The following is a 13,401-nucleotide window of genomic DNA, read 5'->3' on the forward strand; positions in this document are numbered from 1 at the left end:
AGCCTCAGATTCCTGATCTCGGTGGAGCTGCATGGAAAGATGGAGATGAGAGTGAATAATGAATAGAGGCTTATGTAACACTCATGAACATGAATACGTAATGCAGTTTGCTTTGACACTTTAAGGTCAAATGACTCTGGAAATGGTTGCTGTACTATTAAGTAAACTCACATATTATTTTATGTCTATATAATCTATATATAAAGTATCAGTCAAAAGTTTGGTCTCACCTTCTCATTCATGGTTTTCATTGTTTTCTGTACATTGTAAATGAATAGTGAAGTGATTCAGACTACGAAGGAACACATAAGGAATCATGTAGTAACTTAAAAGTGTTAAACAAACCAAAATACTCTGTAAAGAAGCATTTAGGTGCTCTTATCTGAGGAGCTGTTGACTTGCGTTTTCTGAGACTGGTGACTTTGATAAACTTATCCTGTACAGCATAGGGAACTCTTGTTCTTCCTTTCATGAGAAGGTCCTGATGAGTGCCAGTTTCATCATAACATTTTTTGATCTTTACGTTGTTGCGACTGCACTTGAGGATAGTTTCAAAGGTCTTGAAGGATGTTTTTTACTTAGTTGAGTAGTTCTTTTTATAGTATGGATTAGGACACTGTTATTCACTGTATACCAACTCTATCACTTCACAACTGATGCTCTCAATCATATTAAGAGGAAAAGCACGGATTTCAAGTAATTAACTCTTGAGGAGTTCAGCACAGCTGTTAACTGAAAGCCTGAATTCCAGGTGGAGAAAATCCAGCCAAGATGTGCAAAACTAGAGGTGCTACTTTAAAGAATATAAAATATAAAACATATTCTGGTTGGTATAACACTTTTTTCTGTTTACTAAGTAATTCCATATATTATTCTTTATAGTTTGGAAGACTTTAGAATGAATTTACAATGTAGAGAATTTTAAATATTAAAAAAAATGGTTTGGTACTGGAATGGTACTGTATAATAACACCAGTGTACTGCATTTATAGTAATATTAAATATTATCATGCATGTCTTATCAAATAACAAAACAGAAGCGCAGATATGACCTCAGTAAATACGCTTTAAGCTTTATTTTGCATTTTTTGCAGAATGTCCTCTGCTGCCCTCTAGCGATGGGGTTTGCTATTACATTACTCTACATTGTTTTGCTTAGGTTTTAGCTTGTATACAATATTTCAGGCTGATCCTACACTGAGTGCATCTATATTGCAATCACTGGTCATGTGAAAAGCCACAAACCTCAGGCATAAATTAAAGCACTTTTACATAATTTATCTGATTTCTCTTTTTAGAGTAATGGTGATGAAATTACACATATATATTTGCAATATATACACTGATCAAGCATGACATTATGACCACCTCCTTGTTTCTACACACATTGCACATTTTGTAAGCTCCACTGAGCATGTAGTTATTATTATTCTTTTTCTTTCACCCTTTTCTTCAATGTTCAGGACCCCAGAGTAGAGAATACCACCATAGAGCAGCTATTATTATTACTATTATTATTATTATTATTATTATTATTATTATTATTATTATTATTATTGTAAGCCCCCCAAACCACTAGGCCCAAATAATAACACCCTCTAATAATTCCCAAAGCAATTAAACAAACAACACTACTGCCTAGGGGTAGTAGATAGTACCAACTGACTCGGTCCCCACTCAGGTTTGGATAAATAGTGGTGGATTACCCAAGGTGAAATAAGAGAGAGATGATGACGTTTCACAATGTGTCTTTATTAGAAAATCTAAAATAAAAATAAAAAAAAACAACAACTCGTTTGCTCACAAGAATTGACCCAAAATCCACAATTGGCAGTGTTAATAAAGGAATTAATTGCCTGGTAGCTTGAACGTGGGAAAACTGGTAGTATAATACCCCAAAAGAAAATAAACGAGAGTTTACAAGAGTTTTAAGGGCTCAATTATAACCAAATACTTCAAAAAAATAATATAAATAGAATAGACAACACAACAAACTCAAAATCAAACAAATTCAAAATTAACTTAAAAAAACACACTCCACCCCAAAAGAGAACCCTCACGACTTGTACCTCAGCTTAGTTAACACGAGATTATAATAATACCACCTCCCACCAGGCCCCACACTGTCCAACGGGTTCAATTGAATGTGATGCAATTTTAATTTAAAACAGAATTGGCACTCAAGTCAATTAACGTTTACTACCTTTAAAACCCAATCTTTAATATATTTTACTATTAAAAGTTTCAAGGGGAAGGAAAGAACAATAATTAATTTTCACTGGCCAGGGATACTCCTAAAGAGGAGAAAGCACACCATTAGCACTTTACAGCTCTAAAACTTTTCTTTCATTAAAACTAATTTAAAACATGAACCTACCTATATTCTAAACATTCTATATATCTGCCTTGGAAGGGCTCCACTTCCCTTGTTACTGCTGTCCACTACTGGATGTTACTGCTTTAAAACAAAAAAAACAGCCAAATAAGCATGCTGTATGATTTAATTTTACCTGCAGCTCACAAAATAATAAACAGAAACATCAGATACCTGTATCTGGACTTCCACAATGCACACTGGCTCACCGGCATACACAGGGCTGCAGTTCACTACAACATAGGCTCTTATTCCACACTGTAAAACAAGTGCATATTTTTAAAACTAGCCACAAAGGCATACTAGCTTAACTTCACAAAACAGGTTAAAACAATTATTAAATACCTGTATCTGGACTCCCACAATGTGTACCGGATTCACTGGTGCACAACGGCTGACTTCTCCAGCCCTACCACACTCCAAACCAACCGAATGAAGTACCAAAAACGCTGCTCTGAAGTTTCAGCCCTCCGTGCTACCTGCACATATCCCTGGCAGTGAGCCAAAAAGATCGCTGGGCAAGATCCCACGAGCTTTTTAAAAATGGCGGCTGCACGCTTCTAACCAAACGAGAGTTAAACAAAGTCTCACGAGACTTAAACCAAAGCCTGCAAGCCTTAAGACATTTGTAGTGCACTACCTCCCTCTACTGGAGAGCCTCAAGAGTACACTGCCAGCTTCACTCACCATAACCCCATTACAGGTTACATTATTATTATTATTATTATTATTATTTGGTTGGTGGGTCATTATTACTCTCAGCACTGCAGTGATTAGCACTGATTAGCATGGTGGTGGTGTATGAGGTGTTAGTGGGTCAGATACAGCAGTGCTGCTAGAGTTTTTAACCATCTCACAAAAAATATAACCAATATGTTAGCATTAATGATATGCATTAATGAGTAATTTAACAGTTTTATGGCTATTTTCTTTATAATTTGCAATAGAAATCACTAGTAGTCCTTCTCAGTAGCTAGCTAACTTTCCCAGTCCACCTTAAATAGTGCAATAAGAAGGAAGAAGCTGCAGCATTTAAGGTGGAACTGAAAAAGTAAATAAAACCTAATAGTACCACTTTAAAATAAGACTACCTTTATAAAGGGTTTATAATTAGTTTATTAATGGTTACTAATCAGGTTGTAAACGCCTTAAAAATAATTAATAATCAGTTATAACACATACGTAGAAAGGGCAACAATATAGATGGCTGTGGGTTCACTATATAACAAACAACAGGTCGTTGTTGCCCTTTCTACGTATGTGTTATAACTGATTATTAATGATTTTTAAGGCATTTACAACCTAATTAGTAACCATTAATAAACTAATTGTAAACCATTTATAAACCCTTTATAAAGGTAGTCTTATTTTAAAGTGGTACCAACCTAATAAAAGAATTTCAGAATTGGACAATAATAATTGCTAATAATAATATAATAATAATTGCTGCATCACCTGACCCTGTTCTGAAGACATATGATGCTCTAAATTTAAATAGGTAACCAGCAGCTTGGTTGCTGAACTTTTTGGGCCTGTGGTGGTCCTGAGTGTTGAAGAACAGGATGAAAGAAGGATAAAAAAAGTATTTAGCGATTTATAATTCTGAGTTAGAATTAGAAACAGGACTATAGTCAGTAATTCTAGAACTACAAAGTGATCCTATGCTCCCAGATAACATAATCATCCTCAGATTTATAAATAAAGATCCACGGTCAATTTATTGTGTTCCAGAGTCAAAGCAGTACACTGTATACAATATAATATAACCTATGAAAGTATTGGACGCCATGTTTTTGTGTTCTTCATCACTCCTCTCCCATTCACACAAGTTCACACTGCTCTTACATGATGTTTATGGGTCTGAGATAAAGGATGACTGAGGTCTAAGGAAGCGTGATCAGGATGAGCCCAGGTTTAGTCTAGTGCAGCCTCTCAGGATCTGGCTTTAGCTGGAGATCCAGAGAGCACAGTGGCTGCCTTCATGCCGGTGAGTTTGTCAGCAGAACCAGAAAGGCATCCACATGAAAGAGCGCAGCGCAGCCCCCGCAGCCATGCCTGCCAGCAGCCCCAGCGCTATCGACTCTCCAATTCCCTCGTCATACCGCTCTCTGTGCACGTACACGTGGTGCATACCTGCAAACATGCAGAAGAGAAAGTTTACACCAAATGTACAAGTTTTTTTGTACTGTTCGACCATTTTGTTAATAAGCAATGTTAGTACTGTAACTGTAAACTCATTACACATTTTCCTCAATCTGTGTTGAGTTATTAAATATATTGTTATTTTATTATTGATGATGATATGACTTACAGCTAATGACAACTCAACTCAAAAGTCAGTATCTTAAAAATTAGAATATTATTTAATTTTCGTAGGACTTGGCATCCACATATGTGGACATCACATTTTGGGTTGTCCAGACCAAAACACAAAATTTTGCTCTACAAGGGCCTGGGGTCCTCTTATGAGGCCATTATACTGTCACCTAGTGGTGGCAGAAGACATACGTTGAACACATGACAGTTTCAATTTTTCTCAGGCACAAAATAATTTTTTGCAAACCAATACTAATTGTGTCTTCATTGTGTTCTATCGAAATATAAAACTGAAGGCCTCATATGTGGACATAATTTTTTTTCAGAAACTACATCATGTAAAAAGATAAATCTTTATTTCTGCACTAATCTGATGCCAACTAGCCCAAATAGCAAAGAGAAATAAAAAATGTATGCCATGCAAGAGTTTAGGTCTTGGGAGTTTAAGACCAATTGAAACTTTTGGCAGTGTGGGCAGTGTGCCAAGTCCTGCTGGAAAATGAAATCCGCATCTCCATTAAAGTTATCAGCAGAGGGAAGCATGAAGAGCTGTGAAATTTTCCAGGAACACACCAGCAGATGACATGTCTTTCCAAACCATCACTGACCATCAGTAAATTTTACATTTCATTTGGGAACCAAGAGAGCAGAGTCTGGAGGAAGAGTGGAGAGACACACAGTCCAAACTGCTTGAGGTCTAGTGTGAAGTTTCTACTATCAGTGATGGTTTGGAGAGACATGTCATCTGCTGGTGTTGATCCACTGTGTTTTATTATCAAGTACAAAATCAGTGCAGTGATCACCCAACTGAGATGGTGATTTGGGGTGAGTTGGAGCTTGACAGTGTGAAGATTGACTACATCTAAGGCGCGTTATTACCTCCGCTGCCCGGCGTGACGTAAACTGCATTGTGGGCGCCAACAGGAACAGACTGGTAGGAGTCGTCGCAGGGATCATATACATAGACCTGGTGGACAGAGGGAGGGGTTATAACATTCAGCATTTAGCTCAGTGTTGGCATTTAGCTGTAGTGTGTATTTCCACGAAGAGCTCAGTGCTTCTCTGACTCGCCGTGCCACCGACTCATTAACCTGAGGAATGTTCTGTTACTATATTTGAGCTTGGCATTCTTCTGTGCCAAGGGTGTCCAGCTCTGGTCATGGAAGAAGGCCTTAGTCCAGTTTAGTTTAGTATGTCATCAGACTGTGCTGGAATTTGACTCTCCAGGACAGAATTGGGCATCTTTTTAAACTCTGAGAATTGCCAGTCAGTCTACATTCATTTTATTAGGAGCTTTTTATTAGAAACACTTGTTCAGCCAATTCATGCAGTTATGATCTAATCAGTGTATCAATGTGCCAATCATGTGGAAGCAGTGTAATGCATAAAATCACACTGATACAATCCAACAGTGTGAGGTAATATTTGAATCAGAACGAGAAGAAAATGTGAGAGTGTTTTTGAGAGTGGCATGATTGTTGGTGTCAGAAGGGGCTGATTGAAAGAGCTAAATTTAAGGGCATTTTCACACCAGCACTATTTGGTGAATTGAAGACATCTTGTGTGTGTGTGTGTGTGTGTGTGTGTGAGGCTCTTAGGTTACCAGACTTAAAAACACACCAAACAAGTCCTTCTTTGGAACACAGAAAACAGAAAAGCGTTTGAGAGCTAGTTAGCTGTAACCTAAATTGCTCTAAATAAGTTTAAATAGCCTATTCGGATGTTGTGTTAGCATGGCTAGCTACTCTATAATCAGTGGCCACAGCAATAGCTACTTCAGACTGAATAAAATACGAATATAAAACCATTTTACATGAACTTACTGGAAATGAATTTTCTAAAAAAAAGACAGGTGTTTGTGTAGATGCAAGGTAGGTTTATTGAATAAGGAGCTCTAAAATGTCACTGAAGCTTCAGAAACTTACAGGATTCCTTCTTGCTTCCATGATTGTGAGCTTCCAAGCCCTGCAAAGCAACACAGAGCACAGAAACCATAGTGACTCAAGAGGATAATGTATAACAAACTATATAATATATCACAATATTGATATTTTGTCAGGTATTGTGATATACAGGTGAATAAAAATGGAGTAGATCATGGTGGAGGTGTAGATTAGAGGTAAACTCACAGGGCCTCGTCCTCACTGTTGGAGCACAGGAACACGGAGGAGCCGTCCTTTAGGTGGACCACCAGCAGGTTTTCTCTAGGGTGGCTCTCAGGTGGAGTCACGCCTGTTTCAAACCAATAGAGATACACGTTTAGCAGTCCCCTTTAGCTCAGCTTAACATTAAACTAAAGCCGTATCTGGATGGAATTAGCATCTCATGGGGTCCTGGGGTAATTTTCTCTTTTATGGGGGCTTCTCTGTGATTTTATTCCCGCCTGCAATGATCATGTATGTGTTTTTATCAGATGTCCTCTGATAAAAATTACAGGCTGAATAATCTACTGTTTTTAGCTGAACTCCGTGGTCCTCCAGTAATTTTAGTCCTGTCTGGACTCACATTTCTCCTTGCGTTCAATAAAATAGCTATTTGTCCACTGCCACGCACCATATGCTAAATACATTTTGCCGTATCCGTTTCCACGGATATCCACATAAACACAATAGCGAGTGGAAATGGAGGAGCTACTGAACGCTGTCACGTGACCAAGTAAGCCAAAAAAACTCACTGGTCCTCCTGTTTTTCAATTGCAGTCCGGATGCAGGAGTTTTATCACTGAGCAGAAGCGTTAAATATTTTTCACAGACGTTCCCCTAAAATCTAATCCTGTTCAGATAGGGCTTAAGTCTCAGTTTCAGCAGTGAAGAGAAGAATAAGATGTCTGACAGGTGAAGTGCAGTAATGAAGTCATTGATAAGATGAGAAAATAAAAAAGAAGCTTGTCTGGGCCATACAGCATTGCTACTGGACTACTGGACAACAGAGGTGTTCTTAAACTTTTGACTGGTATTGTATATCAACGGTTCGAAACATGTCCCCTACTTGTCATCACACAGAAAAAGGTGGATTAGGCAAAGTCATATAAATAAATAAACTACAGTTTGCAGTGATGATCCCAAAATTTTCTAGAGAAATGCCACCCATATTAATAGTAATAAAAATAAACAAATCTGCGTACATATGATAATAATAATGATAATGATACTCACCTGCACACTCCAGGCCACACTTTACATCCACACAGGTGCTCTTCAGACTAACCCTGGTCTCATACTCCCTCCTGGAGTCTGTCTTATAGAACACCAGGCTGCCGTCGATCCACAGGTCACAGAAGTTCAGCTTCCAGCGCTTCAGGTACGAGGCTGCGAGGGGAGTATCGATTACAGTTCAGTGTTTTTAGAGTAGTGGTGAGTAACAGCAGTGTGTCTTTAATCCTGGGTTTAGAGGGTTGGTGCTGATAATTTATGTGAGTGGTCTGAGTGTTTCCTGAGAGAGAGAGAATCAATGAAAACTTTCTGCTTGCTAACATTTACATTAATAACCTCTGGCAGATGCTCTCATGCAGAGCGACATACTGTTTAATTATGTTACACAAGTAAGTATACATAAAAGTAGCATTAAGAGATTTAATGCTTTATTGGTTTGCCCATAACCAGCACAGATATATAGATTGATATACTATAGTGCATCTCAAAAAATGTAAATATCATTGAAAAGTTACTTTATTTCAGTAATTCAGTTCAAAATGTGAAACTCATATATTATATAAATGTATTAAACACAGAGTGGTCTGTTGTAAGTCTTTATTTCTTTTATTGTTAATGATTATGGCTTACAGCCAATGAAAACACAAAAATCAGTGTCTCAGAAAATTAGAATAATATATAACACAAATTGGTACTTTTGGCAGTGTGGGCAGTGTGCCAAGTCCTGCTGGAAAATGAAATCCGCATCTCCATAAAAGTTGTCAGCAGAAGGGACTTTAGACTTGATATAACACAGTGGATCAACACCAGCAGATGACATGTCTCTCCAAACCATCACTGAGCATCAGTAAATTTTACATTTCATTTGTAAATCAAGGGAGCAGAGTCTGGAGGAAGAGTGGAGAGACACACAGTCCAAACTGCTCGAGGTCTAATGTGAAGTTTCCACCAATCAGTGATGGTTTGGAGAGACATGATCATCTGCTTTTTGTTGATCCAGTTATAGTGTAAATTAGTTCTGTTAATCGAGGCTGTAGATTCAGTAGAATGAAAGTTTGAAAAGGAAAACATGAACATGGAGCCCAGAAAAATGGGAGACCTCAGGAGGGCCAGTTTTCAAAAACGTCTGCATTATTAACTCAGTATTAATATTTCATATATAAAGCTGTGTTTTTAAAGATGTTTCCTTCTCCTGTTCGGGTAACATGTGCTGATAAAAATGCATGCAGTTTATCAGGGAACCCACTAATTTAATGTCTAATTTAAGTATGTTCTGTGTGAAAAATGAGTGATATATTTCTGATACAGAAGTAAAAATGCCAATATATACTATTCTTTAAAATTCAAAACATTGTATTCAACATTCAATTGGAACATTTAATTAATGTTCTATAATCAAGGATATAAAAAGCCATGGTGTCCAATTTACTGTTGTAACAGCCTGACAAGGGGTAAGAACATAGTTCTGGACCTCCATCATTACAGAGAACACAGTTCCACTGATGCACAGCTCAATGCTGAGGCTTTATATCCCCTTTAGATAACAGGGATAGCAGCAAATGTTGGGATGCTACAATGAATAAATAATTATACCATTAAAATTTCATCAATCAACAATTATTGATTGATATAAAGTGTAGTAAGTAAGCCAAACCCCACTAGTTTAAGGTTGTGTAGTTTGATTCTGAGCAATTTGTGCATACATTATCTAACTTACTCAGAGGAGTGATATTAATATGAGCTTTGAATGATTTGAACGGTCATATAGCTTATTCTCAGTTACATAACTTATTCAGTTACTCTCAAAAAAGTAAAAAATGCAAACAACTCAAACAGGCATTCTTAATCTATAATAAATGATACATTTCATGTGTTGATGCAGCCATTGGTAAGATTATTATACAAATTTGTACTTATTGCTGTTAGAAATGTCTTTGTACTTCAGAGTGAACAAATCTGACCCTGTAAAGACCAATATTGTACCTTTGAGTACAAAAAAGTACTCCTATCGTACCTCTGTTTTTTAGAGTGTATTAAAACATTGTTTAAGCATATTATTTTCTACTACACTCCTCTGCGTATTCTCTTAATGTTCATTTCACCACTGTTATGCAAACCCTTATATGTCAACAACGAAAAAAAAAAAGATTATGGAGCATTTCTGTTGGCCCATTGATCATTAAACCATTGGCCAGGTTGGAATTGTTTGCATATAATATGAAGAACAGATACAGACAAACAAATTTTACTTTTTGTTTTTTCTCAAATTTACACAGTGTGTCACAGAAATGTTTCACTGCTACATCAGGTCATAAAGAAATGGTACAGATACCCCTGATTGGTCTACAACATTTAAATGAAAGCCAATGTAAAAGTAAACATTACTCTTTAACTAATCTGTAACATCTTTTTTGTTACAGTAAAGCCTCTGCCTACTGTTACAGATCCAGCCCGTCTGTTTAGTCATTCTCTAATTATAGCTTCTTTATCTCCGTCTTATCACCGTCTACCTGCTGTGTTTTACTGGAACAACAACTATACAATATATTACACTGCTTGGAACCATAAAACTCCTTTAGGATCACTCAACTGGAAGTCCACCCACTTCAACTGGAACTGATTATGAACCCTTACGTAGATTCTAAATGCTAGTATGATCAGCTAGTGCTGATATTTTTTTTATTATTATTATATAGTTTAAAAAAAGTTTTAGTTTAGCATCTTAATTTCTCTTTTGCTTGTATTTGTGCTATGAAGCCATGGTATTTTTCCTCTCAAGCATTAAAAAGTGATTTATGTGTTAAATAAATAGATAAATAATAAGTAAACACGACTGATCATAAATCTTTTATACCGTTTATTTCGTAAACGGCAGGCAACTATAATTTTAACATTTTAGCATAAAGTTATTTAAAAGCAGTTTGTAGGACTGGTGGAGGAGAGCATGGTGGAGGGGGCATTACTAATGATAATGATTGTTTACTGTATATATACAGCTCTGGAAAAATGAGAAATGGCTGAAATATGTTTTTTTAATAATAAAAAAGATGCAGAGTTGTGATTAAAAAACAGGTTTATTCCACCAAATATTAATTTCAGAACCTTAAACCTTTATGAATATGAACTTGTTTTCTTTGCATTATTTAAGATCTGAAAGCTCTGCAGCCATCTCATTTTCTGCAAATAAATGCTCTAAATAACAATATTTTTATTTAGATATACAATATATTTTATTTATACCACTAATATATCACAGCATGTCTGTCTACTCACACTGCCGCCAGAGCCAGCCTGATCTCAGCAGAGCCATGGGTCCAGTTCGGCCTTGTGTATCCACCAAATCCCAAGTATTTTCAGATATTCCGAGATATTCCCAAGTGATCCGCAGTTCAGGGTGGTCTTCAGTAAATTTTCTATAGTTTTACGACAGTTCCTATTAGAAAACACTGTTAAATCTTTTAGGGAGCCACCTGAATGTGTATGTAGAAGTGTGTGTATGTGTTTATAAGTGTGTGTGTGTGTGTGTTTACTGTGTGTGTATGCTTGCCCTAATCCTCTGAACAGGGTATGGGAGGAGGTGAACTTGTCAGTAATCTGGGATTACACGCCTCGTTCACTGCCCTGTCCCTCTCCATTCTCTGGAATATTCTCGTTTCTTGCTTTCTCTTTTTAATGAAGGTTTTAAATAGGTAATTAAATATTAATTACTAAATTAGATAGATAAAAAATTCTCAAAAAGAATATGACCTCAAACTCTGACTCTACAGCCTCTGGAGACCATTTCTGTACTATCTTAGTCGTACACTCAATACTGGTTTTCTCCCATTGGCTCTCAGGGGAAGACCTGTGGACTGATATACAGCTCTGCAAAAAAATAAGAGACCACTTAAAAATGATTATTTTAGTTGATTTTACCAAATTGAAAACCTCTGGAATATAATCAAGAGGAAGATGGATGATCAGAAGCCATCGAACCAAGCTGAACTACTTGAATTTTTGCACCAGTAGTGGCATAAACTTATCCAAAAGCAGTATGTAAGACTGGTGGAGGAGAACATGATGCCAAGATGCATGACAACTGTGATTAAAAACCAGGGTTATTCCACCAAATATTGATTTCTGAACTTACAAACTTGGCACAGGCCATGCAGAATAGGGTCAAATGTAGTTTATACTCAACAACCAGAAAGTTGACACATGTGGCTCGGGCCAGTTCCCATATTAAACCCAGCAACCGGGGTGTGTGCACATGCAGCACTGGATGTGAGCCGAGCATTTGGATTAAAATCAGACCTAGATTTAAACATGAGTGGGATCGATGCAAATCAGGCTTGGTGTGTGGCAAAAGTGCCATTTTTTGCCATCTGGGAATAAACTCACAACATAACGCCATGCACCCGTCCATTTTTAGAAACAGTTTATTCAGATAACTGACCTACTACTGCTGTTATAAAAGCTCTGACCCTCACTAAATGCTATCACATGAGCTGATTACATGTCACTGGGCATCACCCTGCCTCACCAGGACTCTCTCCAATTCTCTCCGTCACGCCAGCGCTGGGCTAACAGTCCTGCCAAAGTCCTCGCCAGCCTTTTCCAGATGAGCCGACCTGCTTATACAACTCTGACCCCTTCCTCGATACACAGCCATGGTTACAGGACATAGCAGCAGCCTGGCTCTGAGCGTGGGACATAGCTGAGCTTTTTTTAGTCACAGCTGTGTCTGTGTGAGTGTGTGTCTGTGTGTGTAAATAGGTGTGAGAGGCTTACACAGCATTGTGTGAGGTGGAATGACTGTGAGGAGAATCAATAAAGCTCTCCGCTCCAGTCCTCTTTCTGCAGCTATTTTCAGATGGCTGTACATCTCTCAGACTTGTTGGTCACCAGTTTGGCGTAGGCAAATGTAGCACTGATGTCTCATAGTTTCATTATCACTGGTGTCTCATCATTTCAGTACACCCATAGGCAGATGGTCTTAGAAAGGCATGCAAATTGAAAAACTTGCTGTTTTAATCAATGCATTTTAGTAATGTTTACTTACATTTGAGTTTGTTTAACTTTAAAAGCCTGTTATGAAAGAAATAAAGGGCCACTTAAATTTGTTTTTTACCACATTGAAAACCTCTGGAATATAATCAAGAGGAAAATAGATGATCAGAAGCCATCAAGCCAATCTGAACTGCTTGAATTTTTGAACCAGGTGTGGCAGCAGTGTATAAGATTGGTGGAGGAGAAGATGCCAAGATGCATAAAACTATAATATATAAAAACCAGGGTTACTCCACCAAATATTGATTTCTGAACTCTTAAAACGTTATGAATATGAACATTTTCATATTGAATATTGAATATTTCATCATGAATATTTTCTTTGCATTATTTGAGCTCTGCATCTTATTTGTTATTTCAGCCATTTCTCTTTTTCCAGAGCTGAATATATACAGCAAACTATCATTATCATTATTAATGCCCCCTCCACCATGCTCTCCTCCACTTGTCTTACACACTGCTTTTGAATAACTTTATGCCACCACTCCTGGTGCAAAAATTCAAGCAGTT

General features: G+C 37.3%; 1 protein-coding gene across 5 annotated transcripts; it reads right to left on the reverse strand.

Annotated features, from left to right (window-relative positions):
* Window positions 1-1,731: 1,731 nt before the first annotated feature.
* Window positions 1,732-11,410, reverse strand: plekhb1 (pleckstrin homology domain containing B1). Of its 5 annotated transcripts, none has more exons than XR_007427397.1 (7): window positions 11,116-11,410; window positions 7,846-7,998; window positions 6,820-6,922; window positions 6,616-6,655; window positions 5,570-5,657; window positions 2,720-4,507; window positions 1,732-2,632 (listed from the first exon to the last, which is right to left on the reverse strand). XR_007427397.1 is itself a non-coding variant. In XM_007244777.4 (6 exons), the coding sequence occupies exons 1-6, from the start codon at window positions 11,150-11,152 to the stop codon at window positions 4,371-4,373; spliced, it is 558 nt and encodes a 185-aa protein (XP_007244839.1). In that variant the 5' UTR covers window positions 11,153-11,410; the 3' UTR covers window positions 1,732-4,370. The 5 variants fall into 5 exon arrangements, 1 of the variants encoding a protein (XP_007244839.1); XR_007427400.1 differs by having other exon boundaries at window positions 1,732-2,294; window positions 2,549-4,507; XR_007427398.1 differs by having other exon boundaries at window positions 1,732-2,458; window positions 2,549-4,507.
* Window positions 11,411-13,401: the final 1,991 nt, after the last annotated feature.

This window comes from Astyanax mexicanus, chromosome 20 (genome assembly GCF_023375975.1).
Source record: "Astyanax mexicanus isolate ESR-SI-001 chromosome 20, AstMex3_surface, whole genome shotgun sequence".
Taxonomy (NCBI): Eukaryota; Metazoa; Chordata; class Actinopteri; order Characiformes; family Acestrorhamphidae; genus Astyanax; species Astyanax mexicanus.